Genomic DNA, 19,463 nt, shown 5'->3' on the forward strand with positions numbered 1-19,463 from the left:
AAATAGTATCAAGATCTACTTAACAATTACAACTTTTAGTTATCAAAAATAAATAAAAACTCTCTTATTAGGCTATAAATCCACATAAGGGACTGTTCAGTATTTATAAGAGGGAGTGAGGTGGTGTAAAACAGGGAAGGCACTTCAAATAATTTTTTAAGCACTAGGGAGGAGTTATGTTTTTTGATTTGGCTTAGGGGGAACTCTTAAACTCACAAGTGGGTGTGAAAGGCACAATTTCTTTAAATAATGACTAAAATGGGGCGTCGGTGGCTTAGCGGTAGAGCAAGCGCCCCATGTACAAGGCTGTTGCCGCAGCGGCCTGGGTTCAACTCCAGCCTGTGGCCCTTTGCTGCATGTTACTCCCTCTCTCTCTCTCTCTCTCCCCCTTTCACACTTGTCTGTCCTATCATATAAAGGCTAAAAAATGCCCCAAAAATAGCTTTAAAAATAATAATGACTAAAATGACACCGTTTACCACAGCAAGAAACTGTGAAAACAGAAGTAATGGTCAGATTTTCTCATTTCTGACAGTCCTTGAACACATCATGGGCGAATAAATCTTTGCTTCAGAAATTATCTGTTTGTTTTGGTGATCACTTCCTCCATGGTGTTTCCACACTGCTTGGCGAAGTAAATAAAACTAAAAGGTCAGACCCCAGCCACCCCCTTCTCTGACAAGTGAAGTACAGTTCCTTAGACTGTGATGATTAAGATGGTCCTAAGGTCTGTGTAAGGAAAACGTTCCTCTTTTGAAATCGAGGCAGTGGGGGAGGGTTTAAACACAAATTCCCACTTGCTTCCTCGAAATAAGACGACTGCTGCTCAGACAGAAAGCAGGTTTTTGTTTGTGCAGCGTAATTTAGTTTATTGTACCAAGGTGCCTAAAGAGGGTGCAGACAGCAGAATGTGGGTGCAAGGTGAGGGGAGTGCAGTGGCAGGTAAGACTTGGTAATGTGGATTTAGTCAGACGATGACCCTTGCAGATTTCTCCATATCTAAATAAGTGTGTGTTTTTATTGTGGACTCAAGGGGGTTTTAGTTCAGAAGAAGTTTTTAACTCAGTATTTTGTTAATATTGGGGTTTCAGTGAATGAAAAAGTTCAAGATCAGCCTTTCGGAGTTTTTTAAGGGACATTCTTACAGTCTCCTAGAAGTCACTCTTTGATTTACGACATTTAAAACCAAAACAGTGTTTGAATAAAATTTCAGCTGGAACAAATTACTGCCTCATTACAGTTAAATCAAAAGGTAACTATTTTGGAGGAAAATGCCTCTCCCACTTGTTTATGTTAAATATGTAGCCAGCAGCTGGTTAGCATCAGTTAGCATAAAGACTGGGGTTTACATGCAGGACAATTACTTCGCCTTCCAAGAAATATTCTTACACATAACCCCACGTAAAAACTACAAACTGATTCAACTCAGCCTAAGTTTTAGAGGTGCTGGTAGGTGTATTTTGTTAACTTTGGGCAGAGCCAGGCTAGCTGTTTCCCTGTTTCTAGCCTTCATGCTAAGCTGGGCTAAATGCCTGCTAGCTCAGGCTTTATAAGTAAAGCAACAGTTTTACATTTTGGGAAGTACACACCTTTATCTTCTTGTTAATAAAAGATCTTTTCCACTCTTATATCTGTCTCGTAGCTTAGCACAGTTACTGGAAACGGGGGAAACAGTGAGCCAGGCTATGAATGAAGGTAAATAATGACTCACACAGCACCTGTAAAGCTCAATAAATAACATCTTGTTTGTTGAATCCCAACCCAGTCACCAAATGTTGGTACTGCACATGTCTGCAAACCACAGCTATGTAATAATTGTACATTGTTATGCAGCGATATGTTGAAACCTGACATCTATACAACACTGTGGATAACATGGTTATATTTAGACACAAAAAACACTTGGTTATGGTTGGGAAAAGATCATGTTCTGGCTTGAAATACCTGTTTTTGGTGGCACAATCATAGCTAGAAATGTCGCTGATGTCTCACTAAAAAACAACCACTTTTGTTGCATGATCACAGCTGGAAATGCTGCTGATGTCTCGCTGAAAAATCAACCGGATTTGGAGGCACAATCACACCTGGAAATGCTGATGAAGTCTAGCTAAAAAAACAACCGCTCTTGTGGCACAATCACGCCTGGAAATACTGCCGATGTCTTGCCATAATACAGATGCTTTTGGTGGCACAGTCAGAGCTGAAAATGCCGCCAATGTGTTGCTAATAACAACTGTTTTTGTTGTTTGTTGGTATCAATCAATTGTCTGCAGTGGCCATCCACCACTCCCTCCAACTCCTAATGACAAAGTCAGCTCAGCGTCATTTCAGAAACATTGGTATAATATGTATGAAACGTATCCATGGTTTTTCAACATCTAGTGGTGATTGGGCTGTAAATCCGCACAAAAACAGTGTGCAGTGTAAAGATTATGGGGTTTATCCTGGACATGGCCTGGAAACAGCCTGGCTGCATATGGATATGGTATCAATGTTCTCATCTAACTCAGCAAGAAAGCAGATTTCCCAAAATGTGAAACTGTTGCTTCGAGAACTCAAAACTCTCAGTTCATTGAACAAAGTGAAGTATCAAGTGGAAGCTCCTGTGAGTCAGAGGCCGCAGAAAGTGAAACACGATTTTAGGATCCCCCTGTGATTTCACTTCCTGTATTTCTTTCTGAACCCCCCTCCAGACGGCCTTGTGAAGTTCCTCTTGCTGTCACGTTGACAGGATGCGAGGATCTTTTTATTATCTCGCCCTCTCTGTTCCCTGACAGTCTGTCTGTTGTGTGACGATAAGATGATTTTCTTTTCCCCACAGAGTCTGAAGGAGAGAGCAGTTTATCTTCCGAAAATGAGGGAGACATTCAGGTATTACTGTCAGTGACAGGCGGTAAATTACTGGTTAATTAATGTTGCTTTCTGATGTGCAACGAACACAAACATCATGGGAGGAAGCACAAGCAGATGTATTGTTACCTTGCAGAAAGTTTAATGACTTGGTAACAAAACAGAGATGTCGCACAGTTTGGAGAGGCTTCCTCTGGATAAAAATGTTTGATCAGAGAAAACATTATTTTGTTTTCACAGCTCACATTTTAAAATAAAACATCTAAAATGAAAAAAACAGAAAATTGCAGAATTAAAAAGGCTCTAAAACAAAATTTGATAATATCAACAAGGACAATTTCAGCACCACAACTGTCTCATAATAGAATAAAATGTGAAAAAATCAAATACATCAATTTGTTGTGATCTCTGTCTCATGTTTGGCTTTTTTATGTTCGATTGTTAGTGTGAGATCCTGGAAATGCAGAGGGATGAAGCCAATCAGAGACTGTCTGAACTGGAGGAAGGTGAGAATCATTTATTCCTTTTCTTTACCTATTTGTCCTCACTCAGCACCATAATGGGGGTGGAGACTATCCCAGTATGCTTCACACTCAGATACACATTTATATGGACAATAAAGTCTCCAGTGCAAAGGGAATGAATGGAGGATAAAACAAAGTTTCAGGTTGATTCAGTGTGATGTAGTTCAGATCGAGATGACCACGACTAACAGCTCCCCTCCTCTCATCTCCAGCCTCCTCTCAGCTCCTGAAAGAGATAAATGTACTGGAGATGCAGTTCCAGATTGAGCGCTCCTGCAGGGAGAGTGCTGAGGCGCTGGCTGTCAGAGTATGTCTCCTTAACAGTGTTAGTCCTTTCTGTTTCCATGTTATATCCTTTTATGTCTCCTTTCATTTCCTGCCTTGTGTCTTTTCCTTTCTTTTCTTTTCCTTTCCTGTGCTCTTTCTTGCCCCCTTTTTCCTATGCTATTTTTTGTCCTTTCCTTTCCTTTCCTTTCCTTTCCTTTCCTTTCTTGTCCTGTCCTGTCCTGTCCTGTGCCCTGTCCTGCCATTCACTTCCCTGTGTCCTTTCCTGTCCTGTCCTGTCCTGTCCTGCAATTTCCTTTCCTTTCCTTTCCTTTCCTTTCCTTTCCTTTCCTTTCCTTTCCTTTGCTCTCCTCTCCTCTCCTCTCTTCTGCCATTTCCTTCCTTGTGTCCTTTTCTTCCTTGTGTCCTTTCCTTCCTTGTGTCCTTTCCTTTCCTTTCCTTTCCTTTCCTTTCCTTTCCTCTCCTCTCCTCTCCTCTTTTCTGCCATTTTCTTCCCTGTGTCCTTTCCTTCCTTGTGTCCTTTCCTTTCCTTTCCTTTCCTTTCCTTTCCTCTCCTCTTTTCTGCCATTTCCTTTCCTGTGTCCTTTCCTTCCCTATGTCCTCTCCTTTTCCCTTTCTTTCCCTTTCATTCCATATGTCCTTTCCTTTCCTCTCCTCTTTTCTGCCATTTCCTTCCCTGTGTCCTTTCCTTCCCTATATCCTCTCCTTTTCCCTTTCTTTCCCTTTCATTCCATATGTCCTTTCCTTTCCTATCCTTTCCTTTCCTTTCCTTTCCTTTCCTATCCTTTCCTTTCCTTTCCTTTCCTTCCATAATATGTCCTTTCCGTTCCTTTATCCCGTTCTTTTCTTTACCTGTGCCCTTTCCTGCCATTTCCTAATCTATGCCCATTCTTTTTCCTTGTCATTACTTTACTTTCCTGTCATTTGCCATGATCTTTTCTTTGCTTCCTTTAATTTCCTACGTCCTTTATTTTGTGTTGTTTCCTTTCTTCTCTTGTCCCCCTGCCCCTCCCTATGTCTCTTTTCATTCCTCTACCTCTTTATGTCTTTTCGTGTCAAGAGACTCGAGTAAGAAGCGGCTTCACTCTAACCTTTTTCGTTTTCATACCAACAGATTAAAATTAAACTATCACAAACCTCCAGGCTCACTGGTTGTCTCCCCTGTTGCCTAGGTGACCAAAGAGAACAAAGCCTTAAAGAGGACGAGCCAGATGCTGATGCCGCTCATCCCCGAGCTGCCTGAAAACTTGGCTGCCATGACCTTTGACCCAGAGGCTGACCCCGTGGTTAACGGCGAGGACGTGGTCAATCTCGGTGAGGACGGCGATGAGGAGATGCTGCTGCTGCAGAATCAAGCCAAGATCGCAGGTTAGACAACAGTGCTCGTGGTGTGAATTTAGAATTAGGGGGATAAGTGGCGTTTTATATTGTCTGTCTGATAGAAGTCGAAAACTACAGATAACAGTTAGGAGTATATATAAGAAGGAACATATGAAGCAATAAAAAATAAGAGGCACTTCAGCTTCTTTTGTACCCGATAATAATGAAAAAACATCACCCATTCAGCCAGTTAGTCAAAGAACCAAGCTAATTAATTGCAGTTAAGTCGTATTATATTTATAAAGGGATTTAGTCACACTGTGTTACCAGTGTAAACCTTTAATGGAAACATTTAAAATATAAAACGTGTTTTTCCTCAACATTTTTCGGTTTTCTAAAATCATGCCTCATCAGACCAGCATCATAGGCAAACTGGACTCAAATTAAGGAAGTGGATTAATTTTGGGAATTCAATGCTTGTTGTCGACGTCTATAATGTGTCATAAACCTGTTTGTGTGTGTGTGTGTGTGTGTGTGTGTGTGTGTGTGTGTGTGTGTGTGTGTCAGAGCTGCAGGCGTCAGTGGACGGTCTGCTGGCTGAGAAGCTGCGGCTGGAGCAACAAGTGGAGGATCTGACAAAAGAGCAAGTCCAACTCAGAGAGCAGGTACATCAGTGTGTGTGTGTGTGTGTGTGTGTGGTTGTTTACATCACACCACAGAGCAGATCACTGAAACACTGTCACACATGTTGAATAGCTGCTGTGCTTACAAAGGAATGACAGAGTATTGGACCTTTTAACAAATATCAAACCTTTAACACCTTCAGTGAGAATGTACAAACATTCCTGTGTCAAACCTTCTGTGTTTCATCTCTAATAGTAACCCAGGTGCCTTTCACATCTGTCTGCCAGTACACCAGATGTTGACGTGGTTAATGAAGAGTCCAAAGAGGTGTTTGTTTTAGGGGTAGCCTGCGGTTTTAAATTATTCATTAAATACCTACCACTTCTTAATACCCTCTCAGAGCTGGGTTATAGATGCAGACTTTTTGTATTTGGCAGCCTAGGGCATGTTCACAGGTTGGTCATAAAAGGGCTTCAACAATGCAGGATGTGCAAAAAGAGGGCTAAACGGCTTGCAAAGTGCTGTGCTGTATCAGTGACAGGCACCATAGACACAGCTGCCTATACCCCTGGCAACACCTTCAATATTTGTGTCCTTGTACAAGTTCTTTTTATGTGGACATAAATTAATTGTTAAAAGGTGTGTGTGTGTGTTCGTTCCTGGAGTCTTATCACCTGATTTGTTTTCCCAGCTAGTTCTGGAGGTCGAGGAAAAAGAGGCCTTACTGAGGAAAATGAGCAAACAGAGCAAGACCATGAATAAAATGAAACGGGGTGAGTCGCACTCATTACATTTGCACTGCAACTGATAATTTTTTTCATTGCTGATGAGTCTATCAATATTTTTCAAAATATAATGAGGCTGATATTAAATAATAAATCAGTAGATATAAATCATTTAGTCTAGAAAACGTCACAAAAATAGTCTTTCTGTGTTTCCGACAGTCGAAAACCTAAAAGTATTTAAAGGTTTGTCCAAATTACAAAAAACACCACATTTCCTGTTACTTGTAGTGATTTCTAGCCACACACAGTTTTAGTTTTATCTGCTGAGGTGTTGAGATAGCTGTCTCTGAGGTTTCTGCTGCCATGCCAGTAACGTGGAGTTTTATATAAAACAGAAAAAAAGCAAATCCTCATAACTGAGAGACCTGAACGAGCGCTTAAATGGCTTCATAAATAACTTAAAGTGATTAATTAATAGACAAATTTGATTCATTTTCTGCAGATTGACTAATTTATTAAGCAGTGCATCATTTTAGTACGTTTCATTTACTCATTCAGAAACATCATGAATGCCTAAATGCCACTTAATTTTGTGTGTGTGTGTGTGTGTGTGTGTGTGTGTGTGTTTTCTGTGTGTACGTGCCCAGTGTCCCAGCTTGTCACCGAGGAGTTCACAGAAATGTCTCAGAAGCTGGAGCTGGAGCAGGGCCTCCGGCAGCATGCTGAAGTCTTCGCCCACCAGGTGTGAGCGTGTGTCATGCGTGTGTGTGTGTGTGTGTGTGTGTGTGTGTGTGTGTGTGTGTGTGTATGTTGTCTGCACGGTGCGCAAAACATTTTGTCGTACATTCACACCTATAGATACTGAGGGTGACAGGTCGTGCCACAGGAAGGGTGCAGGAGTGTCAGAGTGTTGACCTGCTGGCGGCCACGGCGAACAGACGGACACTCGGACAGAAGGGGTGGGACACACACACACACACACACACACACACACACACACACACGTCCGCTGTCAGCTGATATGGCTGGACAGGAGAAGGGGTCTCCATTCTCTGTTTTCACACCGATGACACTTTGGTCTAATCCAGACTCTCTGTTCGAGGCGAGGCGTTCACACACACACAAGACAAAAGCAGACACCCACTCGTACACAAGCCGTAAAAAAACCAATTCACTTAAAATCCACATACCCAAACACACACACACACACACACAACACAGTTTTTGCTGCCCCAGCTGCTCCCATAATGAAGGCTCTTTCTTTCAAAAAACGTCTCTCTGTTCCCTTCCCTTCCCATTTAGCCCCTCCCTTCCCCATAATTAGTGGTCATCACTGCCGCTGAAGGAGAATAGTGGTCTTTAAGCACAACCTGTCTTTGCCTGACACCTTTATGTTTTGCCGAGCATATAGCAATTGTCGCCTTTGTGCGCAGCGTCCTCCATTTACCGGACAGGCGCACAATGGGTTGCCTCGCAGGGGTCCTTACCTGTGAAAAGGACCCCCAACTGTTCATACAATCCCCTCCCTTTACTCTCAATTCATGGTAAAAGACCCCCCTGCGCTGAATGCCTCTTGTATGCACTACTATTTGTCTGTTTTCATGTGTTTTGAAAACACCAACCATTCACACCTCTCCTCTGTGATGCATGGTGGTATAATGACGCAGGGCCTCAAAACAGGAAACAATTTGAAGGTTTTTTTTGTGTGTGTGTGTGTGTGTGTGTCTTTGTCTCTTTGTGCAGCCGTGCGTGGTTGTGTCTGTCTGTGGGTTTGTATGTATGAAATAATTGTGCTAATTGCTGTGTGAAAATTGCCCTCTGCTGAAGGGAGACCCGAGATTAGAGCAGTGTAATTTGCAGCGCGGAGCCTCGTGCTGCCGTGTGCTGAAACAGAGCTCACTAAACCTGCTGCTTCACTTCGTCCTCGCCGTAAAAACACAGAAATGAAAACCACCTTTTCTCTCACTTCCTGTTCTCTGATCACCCAACCTGTTCTCACAAAGTGTCTGTGAGAGGTACAGTGTATGGATCCACTTTACCACAATACACTAAGGTCATGTACTTTGTATTGTCTGTGAAGGGGTTTTTACTGTGTGTTATTTCACACAATTCAACAGTTTCAGATTTTTAAGGCTTGTAGGTTTGTCTGTTTCTGACAAATAGATAATTTTAAAGAAGGCACTTGACATACAATTTTTATTGCTCCTGTTTTCATACTCGGTCTTTTATTTATTATGTGATCTTGTTTTTTTTTATTTAGTTGCTAGGTGATACATTTATATCTTCTTGAATATGAAGTGTTAGTCACTGCATGTCTTTCCAACCTAATCTCCAGAATTTTTTTTTGTGTATTATATGTTTCTGCAAACCACAGATACGTTACATTTGTACAATATTTTGTAGTTTTTGTACAACACCGCTTGGTTATGATTAGGAAAAAGTCATGTTTGTTTGCACAAGATCCAGTGGAAAAGCGAGTTCGGTTCAGTGAAAAACATCCAGGTTCAGTTCCTCAAACGCCGCAGGGAAATGCAGCCATGTGTTGGTAAAAAACACCCAGGTTCCATGGCTCAAATGCTGCTGGGAAATGCCGCAATCTGTCGGTAAAAAATACCAAAGTTTGGTGCAACAACAACGTGGGTAAATGCTGCCATGTTTTGGTAAATAACATCTAGGTTCAGGGGCTTATACGCTGCTGGGAAACATTAGCCCCTTTTACACTGCCAGATTTTCCGTGAATGTTGGGCCGTTTGGCCGGCAAGCTGTGAGCGTTTAGACACACAGAGGCGGATTGGCGAGTTGATCCAAGGTGCCAAGTTTTCCGCCTCGTAGGGTAGACATATTGGCGGAACCCTTTTAGTTTAAAAAGACTGGGGTGGCCTTCTGCAACGGGAGGGGCTGTTGAAGACGCCGCACGTGCGAGACACTGGTGGTGGATAAACAGGAAATAGCTGATAGCAGGAATTAGTGGGCAGCTAGTAGCAAGAGGCAAACGCAAACCTGACAGACACTATAAAGATGAGCAACTGGGGAGACAAGGAAATATGCGCCCTCCTTGTCCTCGCAAACGAAGAGGCCATTAACTGTCAGATGATGGGGACGGTGAAGAACGGGCCGACTTACAAGAGAATCGCTGAAGGACTGACCAGCTGCAGCTTCCCTCCCACGTCACTGTTTACGTCACACGCTGAGCTACATGTTTTGTTACTTGCTCACGCCCCCCGTTGCCCCGAAAAAGGTGCATTCTGTATAAACAAAAGTAGGTAGGCGGCATTTTGCTGCACTCCCTGATTTTGCTTTTATACTGCCAATGCTGAAAAAAGACTGATTGGGCTTTCCTGCAAATTTGCACAATTCCTATCTAAAAAGGGCTACTGTGGTGTGTTGGTTCAGTACCACAGATGCCACTGAGAAATGCAGGGATTTGTCGGTAAAAAATACCAAGGTTGAATTGTTTAAATGCCACTTAGAAAGGCCGGGAGGCCGAACTACTTTCCCTTTGTGGATTAATTACAATATCTGATGTAATGTAATTGATCAGTACCAACATCTCTACCTGTATATATAATACTAAACATCACACAAGCTCATGCCACAGAACAAAATGTTTGTTTATAGCACTCTGATCATTTAGTAGCTCTGAACCACAGTGATTAACTGTAGTAGGTGTGTTTATTTGTCTCACTGCAGAAGAAAGAATCTAATTTTCAGCGAATCGAGGCAAAGCTTGACGTTTTTCATTTTTCCTTCGAAGCCACTTATCATAATGTGGAGAAAAGTAAGCTTTGTCTCACAGCCAAATCGTCCTGTTTGCATTGTTGCTGTTCTTCAGCGGAGCCGATGAGTAATTCCAAGTCATTGTTCGCTTTGAAAACACTTTCTCTGCATTGTGACAACCTCCTGCGGGAGAAAATTAACAGCCAGCCACTCAGATCTCACTTTATTTTCCCTCTAATTGTGGCTCATTGTCATTAATGGATTTCTTCTTCCATTTTCGTAGAAGCAGATAATGATAAAGAAGTGTTCAAGGTGTCAAAAGGTGAATTTGGTTTGTCTTGTCAGATGTTGGTGCAGCAGAAGGCGGCCCACAGGGAGAGTCTGATACTGATGCAGAGCTCAGAGACCGGCCTGCAGCTGCAGCAGGCTCTGGAACAAATCTCCAACATCAGCACGGCTCTGTGTGACATACAGCGCTGTTACCAGGACCAGGTGTGTTTAGATGTGATAAAAGAGTGTAATTACAGTAAAATGGTCTGTTTATGTTCTTCATCATGTCCCCTGTTTCCTTCAGGTAAGACAGAGTCAGGGTGCTGTGGAAGAGAGCGGCGTCCGCTCTGAGCTGCAGAACCTGAGAGAACAGCTGGAGAAGAGCGAGGAGGAGAGGAAGGCCTTGAAGACGCAGCTGTTTGAAGCTAACAGTGCCACCACACAGCTTCAGGAGGAAGGTAGCTGCTTGTGGAGAAACCATTTCTTAGCAAACATGCTTTATGGTAGCACCAGGAAAGGGTCAGTGGGTGAAGTCAAAGTGGAGTCTCCTCTGCTGGCGTCTATGTTGGCTCCCAAAAACTCTAAATGAAGCAACACATTGCAAGCCCTCCTAAAAACACATTTGTTGGGTAAAGAGCTATTGTCACTTCTTCTAATGTGTGTTTGGTTAGTAGTAAAGTAAAGAAAGCGAACTTCCAACATTTGTAAAAAACAAAAACAAACAAAAAAGCCTTTTTAGGTTTACTTCCTTCAGGTTCAGGCAACAAAAGTACATGCTTATGTTTGAGACAAAACATCATGGTTTGGCTTAAAATAAGTACATTTTAACTCTAACGAAATGTAAAGTCACATGACATACATCCGTAGCATAGTATGCTACATATACTAGCATGCTATGTTGTGATTTAAGTAGCTTGATCAACTTTTCGTTTCACACTGGACACAAACAGCAGACTTTTGAGTTAAAGTCTGGAGTTCGTTTGACCCATCTGTCCCACCCTGTGCAGACTTTCTCGCTCTTAATACTACGGCAGTTGCTTAGAGCATCAAATAAATGGCATCTCATACCACTGCTAAAGGTACCTATGGTGCAGCGTTGACACAGAGCCTATGCTGTAGCCTGACATGCACCTCCCAGAAATGTAACTACACGTTGCGGCGACGCAGACCTCCTGTCTATTTCTGTAAGATGACACCATTTCCCTCAGTGGAAACAAAACTTTTATTTACCTTAATTTCACAGATAAGAAATAATAAATTGTGAAGACAATAAAGCCTCCACAAAAATAGCATTTTAAGTCTTGTGTGTGATTTATCCTGGCTTCATATGAGCAGAGGAAACCTCTGCTTGTCGCTAGGCTAATTTATACAATGTAAAATGCCATAGGCTTGTGCTAATAATATTAGCATGTTACGTTTGTTTGGAAAACATGTTTAGTATAACACAGTTGTTTTGTCAGTGAACCTTGTGAGTTGCAATGGAGCCAAATTATGTACCGTTACCTTTGTTACATGTTGTTACATGCTGTTGTCCCTGGCTTCATATGAGTAGAGGTAAAGATCACTAGCTGCTAGGCTAATTTATTCAATGTAAAATGCCATAGGCTTGTGCTAATAATGCTAGCATGTTGTATTTGTGGGGAAAATGTGTCCAGACAAATAAAGTGTTTGTCTGTGAATGCTGCGAGTTATAGTGAAGCTGATTTGTGTACTTGTGTTTGAAATTGTCTCTATTAAGCCATGTTTAATGTGTGTTTAATGTGTGTTTTGAGTCACCTACTCAGTCAACTACTGTATTGGGCCAGATATGACCCAGAAGAGACCTGTGACTCATATCTGTGTGAGAGGGTGGGGCTGACTCATAGACTACAGTGGCACCACCCAGACAGCCTGTAACTCACAGTTGTCATGAATGTTGAAAATAGCTATAGAGACCAAAACTGTTTTTTGTAAACATGTTTATTTATCATCATCTTTGGTGTGGGCTTCATTTTTCAGCCCAGGAGGTTGCCACTTGTTTTCTGCAGGCTGTGTAGTCAAATGCTTTCCGGATGATTCATCTTGTTGTTGCCCATAAGAAATGATATTTTGCAAAATCCTTGTCTCAGGGCTACTCTTAGGCTTGTCTCTTTCTCTCTGAATGAACAGGTGTTTAATATGCAGCAATATAATTTATATTTCCAGGGTGAATGTTCTCTTAGTTCACGATATTGATGATCAAAGGAAATGTTTCACTGTCTTCCTTTGCAGTAAAGAAGTTACAAGACTCACTGAAACGGGAAGATGCAACTAATGAACCAGAGGAGAAAGCCACTCCTGCTCCACCTCCACCCTCTCCTCCTCCTCCTCCTCCTCCTCCACCTCCTCCTCCACTTCCACCTTCCTCTGCTGTCACCAAGTATGTTTAACTAAAGCCAGGCGATGGGGAGTGTCAGTGGACAGTGTTGGTTTCACATCTTCAAATCCTGTATCAGAGGCTTTTTACACTCTAACGACTGTGTGTTTTATAAGTTATGAAGCAGTGTGACCATTTGACCCCTGTGACCTTGTTCTCTTCCTCTCTCTGTGCCAAGTTCACTCGATTTCCTGAGAAGCAGGAGAAAAGAAGGTGCCAGTAAGGCTGATCAAAACAGTGAGTCACACTTTCATCCAACTGCAGCGGTGTCACATAAAACATACTTTTCACCTCGAAGCCAAGATTTATCCCAAATTTATAATTTACTCTGAATTCTTATGATACATTCTCTCTGATTTTTCAAAAACACAATAGTTCATAAAGGTGTAAAACAGTTTAAAATATCATATCCAATCTCTAATCTTTTAGAAGCAGCACCCATGTTGGACATGAAGACAAAAGCGGTGGATGAGATGATGGAGAGGATAAAGAAAGGCATCATCCTGAGGCCCATCAAGAAAATACAGGTGGACAAATTGTATTTACAGACTTTTAAAATTCCTTTATTTGCATTTCCCATTGATTATAATGTGTGTTCACATTTTAGGATTTTATATGACCAGTTGAAGTTGTAAAAGAATAAAACCCAAAGTGATAAATAATAAACTGATGACTAAGATCTGACTTCTCTGCTCACAGGACGATGACAGCGCATGGAAGGTCAGTTATCCTCATTTGTTCCTTTTTGTATTTATTATAAAGCAGCTGTGACATGAAAATATTTCCAAATCTTTTTGCAGGACCAGAGGAGTGAAAACAGAAAATCAGCTATCGTGGAGTTGAAAGGAATGCTGGTAACGTACTTCAACTCATACTGTGTGTCATGAGCACAAACCCTTGAGTAACAAAGGGCAACTGAAACATCTGTAACCGTTCTACACACCAGGACACCATGAAACATCAGCAGCTCCGCAGACTGCCGTCCAGGCGGGTATTCGGCCGAAATGTTGGGGAGGCTGAGCTCCTGCAGGTGCTCCAGAGGAGGAGGAGAGTGATGGGGGAGAACCAAGACCAAACACACGGTACGCTGTCCTGTCACTCCTCTGTGGTCAGAATGATGCCACAGTGTGTCTGTCTTTTATTTCTGTCTTTTGTTAAATGAGTTTAGATTAATATTGTTGTTGTTTTTTATGTATTTGTCTGGTCTCCTGTGTGTCAGCACCTCCGCAAATGGTGTAGCACACCTCAATTAGTAAATCATACGTCTCAAGGGATAGATTCAGAGTTTTAAAACCCAAATTAGGTTTATTAATATGTTGTCAAATATCATTTATGAGTTTGTGTAACAAACACACAGGCACTAAAGGCCAAAGTGATTCCCTTTAGACTGTGTTTGAACCCATTGAGAAGCACGGGGACAAGAGTCTCAATACTAAAGCTATTGCAAGGTTAGAAATCATGGGATATATTTTAATAAGGTCCAAGATGAAGACATTTGTTTGGTGTCTGAAAGCATGTTTTGATTCTCAAAGGGTGGTGTATACCACAAAATTGACAGTTTAACACAGAGTGAGTGGATGCTCTAAAATGTGTTCCTTTAATACTATGAGGTCATTCAGGTTGCTCTCGTGCACTGTTTGTATGTAAACCTACGAAAAGTAATGCACCACAATTCGTATATAACCCATATGATCAGGACCCTGTATGACCCATGTAATTGGGAAGGCTGCGATCACGGGACTGATGCGCTGACAGGAGTAAAGAAGGAAGTAGTATAAAGAATGAAAGTACGTGTAAAGAGGAAGGTTGAGGTGGTGGATGGGTCAAACAAACACAAGACTTTCCCCCAGGACACTGGATTTGTGTCCCGTGTGAAACCAAGTGAACTTTGAATTATTTTAGGGTACATCGTCACCATGTTTCTTTTCCTAAACCTAACATATGTAACTCAAGTTTCCTAAACCTAACCTACATTTCTTTATGTTAAGTATGTAACTTTCTAGTAAGTATGTAAACTGATGACGCTAAACCATGTTTCTTTTCCTAAACCTAGCTTACATAACCTTACTTCCCTAAACCTAACCCTAAATTTACCCTCCTAACCCTAACCTATGAAGCTTAACTTTCCTGAACTTAACCTGACTTTACTTACCTTTACTAAACCTACGTATCTTTACTTTAAGTGCATAACTTTACGTTAAGTACTTAACAAGATGATGCCCAAACATGTTTCTTTTCCTAAACCTAACCTACATGCTTTACTTGCCTGAACCTAACCTACGTAACTTTAGTTTCCTAAACCTAAACTATTTAACTTTACGTTAAGTACGTAACTTTACGTTACGTACATAATGTGATGATGCCCAACCAAGTTTCTTGTCCTAAACCTAACCTACGTATTAGTTTCCTAAACCTAACCTACGTAACTTTAGTTTCCTAAACGTAACCTATATAACTTTACGTTAAGTACGTAACTTTACGTTACGTTACGTACATAATGTGATGATGCCCAACGAAGTTTCTTGTCCTAAACCTAACCTACATATTAGTTTCCTAAACCTAAACCTAACCTATATAATTTTACGTTAAGTATGCAACTTTATGTGTAATGTGATGAAGCCAACCAAGTTTCTTTTCCTAAACCTGACCTTCATTACTTTAATTTCCTAAACCTAACCTATGTATCTTTACTTTCCTAAACCTAACACATTACTTTACGTTAAGTACGTAACATAATGATGCTGAACCATGTTTCTTTTCCCAAACCTACCCTATGTAACTTTACTTGCCTTAACCTAACCTACGTAGCTTTACATTAAATATGTAACCTAGTGATGGTAATTGTGGGGTGCTAATTCGTTAGTTTTTATATGAACCATTGTGTGAGGATACATTGGGCCACCAATGTGAAAAGAAACTGATGTGAAAGGCCTACCAGGTCATAACATGCAGTCATCCCTGTATTTTATTTTCATTGTTTTATCATTTTTCTGGTAATTTCATGTTTTTTTTTTCTTATAGTGATGCATTGTGGCATATGACTTCTAAAAAGAGTCCTACAGATACACTATAATATATTAAAAGGAAAAGCTAAGGAGTGAAAAGTAACCAACAGATCACTTCAGGCTCAACATTTGATCTGCACGCAGAGAGAATTTTTGCCTCTGCAATATTTATAATCAGAACAAAGTGCTTTATCATATCACTGTGGTCAGCTTTTATAGCCCATCTTTCAGTTCTCATTTTTTGGATTTGTGCTTGACCTGAAGTAATCTCTTGGTCAGATGCTCAGCCAGGTCCACGGAGTGTCCCAGCAGCGGGAGACGTCCCCTGGGCAGGCGAGAGCAGCAGCGCCCCTGTGCTCCGCAGGCTGAAACAGAACAGAGAGAAGAGAGACTCTCGCATCAGAGCGTCAGCGCTGATCATCACCCAGGAAAACTGAGAGTGGTAACAGGAAGTCTTTTTGTCATTACTGTTTTATATGATGAGTTTTTTTGTCACTGATTTCCTGAATATCACTGTTGTTTTTACTTCAAATGAATCAATTCTGTCTTTATATATTTGTTGAATAAATACAGGAATTCATAGCTTTTGTGACCCCTTACAATAAAATGTCAGTTGATTATGGTCTGTACTGAATGCTAAAATAAAGACTTGAGTCTGGATCATGTGATGTCAGAAAACAGCTCTTAATTTGTCATTTATCCTCCTGGAAGAATTAGTACATCGCAAACGAACGTTCAGGGCTCAGAAACCCCCCAAAAGAAAAGCAATTTTCAAATGCCGTTTAACCCACATCTGCTTCAAATAGCGTGTACTTGTTGCGTGTCAGAGGAAATGGAACTCATTCAGCCGCATTTAATGTCAAGCATCAGCCTTTTTGGATGCCTCGGCTTCAGCTGATCTAAGTGCAACTTACAGGGCTTTATTTATGCTACAGAATATAGATGGAAAAATAGCCCGAGCCATAAAAAAAAAAACACTTTATGAAATGAATACCCACTTCTCTACCGAGGTGTCTGTCTCTTAAAGCTCGATCCAGCAGAAGGATGCAGGCTGCCATTTATTTAGGCACATTAAAGCTCTCACACCCAGAGTCCAGAGGTGTTGTTGAGATAAGAGCCTCAGGTGATCTGCGTGCTTCCTCCTGAAAGTATCTTTAAATGCGGAGGGTCGCCTTTTGTTTTCTCACTTTCACACAGATACTGTATATACGTGTGCATGCATGCATGAATGAATACACACACCTCACACCACGCCGCCCATTCTGCCTTTGTTGAAAGCATTTGAAAAGATGAAATTACTCTCACCTTTGACTCCGACACCATTTTAGTGTCTTCACACTGTTTCACATTATATATTTACTTTATTTAGCTCCTTTTACTAGAAGGTCTGCCTTTTCACTCTGCAGCATGCATTTTTTATTGTTTTCCTCCTCAGTCTCAGAGGTGTTAGCTTTTGGGATGCAGTAATGTATTCTGCCTCCACAGTGTTATTGAATCAATGCACATGGAAGCCAGTGTGTGTGTGTGTGTGTGTGTGTGTGTGTGTGTGTGAGTGAGAGAAAGAAAGAAAGCAGAAGATGGACACATACACAGGTAATGAAAGAGACACAGGAGGTTCTGGAACTGAAACTCTATATTCATGTTAATACCAACATAAAGGGTGCGTTAACGAGAGACGATAGTGATAGTGAGTGGCACTAATCCTTTAAATGATGACCCTACAGTATATTTCCCAGGTGAACGAACAGAAGAAAGGAAGCATGTTTGTATCTACGACCTTTGCCAAGGTTACAGTTCTGAAACAAATGAAGCCACATTGAGAAACCAGCTAATTTCATGAATACAGACAGAGCTGTGGCACATTTATGGGCATGCAGCACTACACAACAGTGTTTCAAAAATACCCGTTTTCAATAGATGTCGATTCTAAATATTTTAAACAGTTTCATTTCTCGTTTTCCTCAGTATTGACAAAACAGAGCTGCGCTTTCTCACTCTGTTGTTGTTTGCTACAGTCATTTTGCTGTTCTCTGCTGCTAAACAAGAAAAGGAAGGTCATCATATTGTGTCTTGTTATATTTATCTTTTCATAAACATTTTGAATTAAGCGGTCTGTTTCAGTTCACTAGATGACTTATAGAGAAGGGGTGGCATTAAATACGTTTGTACTTCCTCCTGCTCCTTTTCGGATATGTAAGTCACAGTAACTATACATTGACAATTGCTTTTTCATCATGCTTTACATTATTTGTTAATATTACTTTCTGTCTGTCTGTCTGCTTTTTTGAAGGTTCATATATTTTTTTTGTACATGTTAGAAATAAATATCAATATTAATATGTCCTCAATGCTGATGTTTCCCCGTGGTGTCATAAATGGCGTCAAATTGGGCTACCATCAGATTGATACCACAGGACAAAAGAGTTCACGATAACAATATCGCGATAGCTGTTGAAAATTTTGAGAAACTTAAGGTAATGCTGTTAGTCAAATTCATATTTAACTTTTGCTTATTGTGACTTTTATCCCTTTTCTTCTGCAAATGAATTACACTTAAAATTTCTGTAACCAAAACTACAAAATCATACAAAAAGAGCAACTATACTTAATGAATAGTGAAAAAAAGCAACCAAATGGTATTGGGGAGGCAAAGCAAGGACGGAAAAAATGGAAATTACTTAGGAGGCACAGAATTATATACATTAAATTAGCATGTGTGTATTATTAAAATGATGTCAATATTTTTATTATTATATTAAATATCAGGGTTATAGTCAATACTAGTATATCATAACACCCTTAATGTTGATATTTTTTAAGGTATTGTATCATTTGTGTGTTGTTTGACTTTAAATAACTTTTGGAGGCTTTTTTTTTTTGTAGTTTTTTATTTTTTAAACACAGTTAAGGCCAACCTCCGGGCAACTGGAGGCTACAACACAGGTAGGCTGTGGAGACAGAGCAATTATTTCCCTGTAAAATATCTATCTATCTATCTATCTATCTATATATATATATATATATATATGTGTGTGTGTGTGTACTATGGTAAATCAAAAAGATTTACCATGGCAAAATTATTCCATTAATTATGATAGCATGACAAAATGTTGACTTTGTTTCTCGTCATTTTAATTTAACAGTCAGATTTTTTTTTGCTAGTAAATCAAATCAACGTTTCCTTTGTCTCCCATACATTCACTCAGTTTGTTATTGCTCTGTATAATTTAAAGGGGGCGGACAAAAACAATCAGTGTTAAAAGGGAAGGTGTAATAAGCCTTTTCGGTCCTGTTTGTTTGTTTTTTTTTTGGTTACCTTTTATACACTAAAAAAAACATTAATGTAATGTTATGTATCATCTATCTATCCTTGTATTTGATTTCTATAAGTTTGAAAATGATGAAATACACTAAATTAAACTATATTGAATACTCAAACAGCGCATTTCATAAATCAGGACAGTAAGTTGTTTAATTTTGGGCGGTTAGTGTTGGCTGTGGGCCAGGAGGTAGAGGTAGAGCTCTCGATCCATCAGTCCCAAGGTTGTAGGTTCGATCCTCCCTGTCCACAAGGCATGTGAACAGCGGGTATATATAAATATAATAAATTCAGCTGTTTACTGTTTATTTCTCAGGAACAAGACACCGTATTTGACCTGTCAGACTGCTGCACTCCCCCTCCAACCAGACGTGGCGCTACAACCCAGACACCCCCGTCCCTCCATCACCCGGGGCCCTTCTTCTCTGC

At 40.6% G+C, this 19,463-nt stretch overlaps 1 protein-coding gene across 2 annotated transcripts; it reads left to right on the forward strand.

The window, feature by feature from the left end:
- Positions 1-773: 773 nt before the first annotated feature.
- Positions 774-16,393, forward strand: shtn2 (shootin 2). 2 transcript variants are annotated; one of them, XM_078164353.1, is made up of 18 exons: positions 799-942; positions 1,643-1,695; positions 2,822-2,871; positions 3,296-3,356; positions 3,587-3,681; positions 4,832-5,027; positions 5,547-5,644; positions 6,295-6,376; positions 6,976-7,070; positions 10,391-10,537; positions 10,620-10,773; positions 12,566-12,713; positions 12,889-12,947; positions 13,140-13,237; positions 13,410-13,430; positions 13,511-13,564; positions 13,657-13,792; positions 15,995-16,393. In XM_078164353.1, the coding sequence occupies exons 2-18, from the start codon at positions 1,686-1,688 to the stop codon at positions 16,150-16,152; spliced, it is 1,662 nt and encodes a 553-aa protein (XP_078020479.1). In that variant the 5' UTR covers positions 799-942; positions 1,643-1,685; the 3' UTR covers positions 16,153-16,393. The 2 variants fall into 2 exon arrangements, with proteins under 2 accessions (XP_033507914.2, XP_078020479.1); XM_033652023.2 differs by lacking the exon at positions 1,643-1,695 and having other exon boundaries at positions 774-942.
- The last annotated feature ends 3,070 nt before the right edge of the window (positions 16,394-19,463 follow it).

This window comes from Epinephelus lanceolatus, chromosome 22 (assembly GCF_041903045.1).
Source record: "Epinephelus lanceolatus isolate andai-2023 chromosome 22, ASM4190304v1, whole genome shotgun sequence".
NCBI classification, from domain to species: domain Eukaryota; kingdom Metazoa; phylum Chordata; class Actinopteri; order Perciformes; family Serranidae; genus Epinephelus; species Epinephelus lanceolatus.

Coding starts and splice junctions, on each gene's coding strand:
- shtn2 (XM_033652023.2), top strand. CDS start 909: ATGTGGGTGCAAGGTGAGGGGAGTGCAGTGGCAG. Junction 3,682..4,831: donor CTGAGGCGCTGGCTGTCAGA/GTATGTCTCCTT, acceptor CCTGTTGCCTAG/GTGACCAAAGAGAACAAAGC. Junction 12,714..12,888: donor CCTTCCTCTGCTGTCACCAA/GTATGTTTAACT, acceptor CTCTGTGCCAAG/TTCACTCGATTTCCTGAGAA.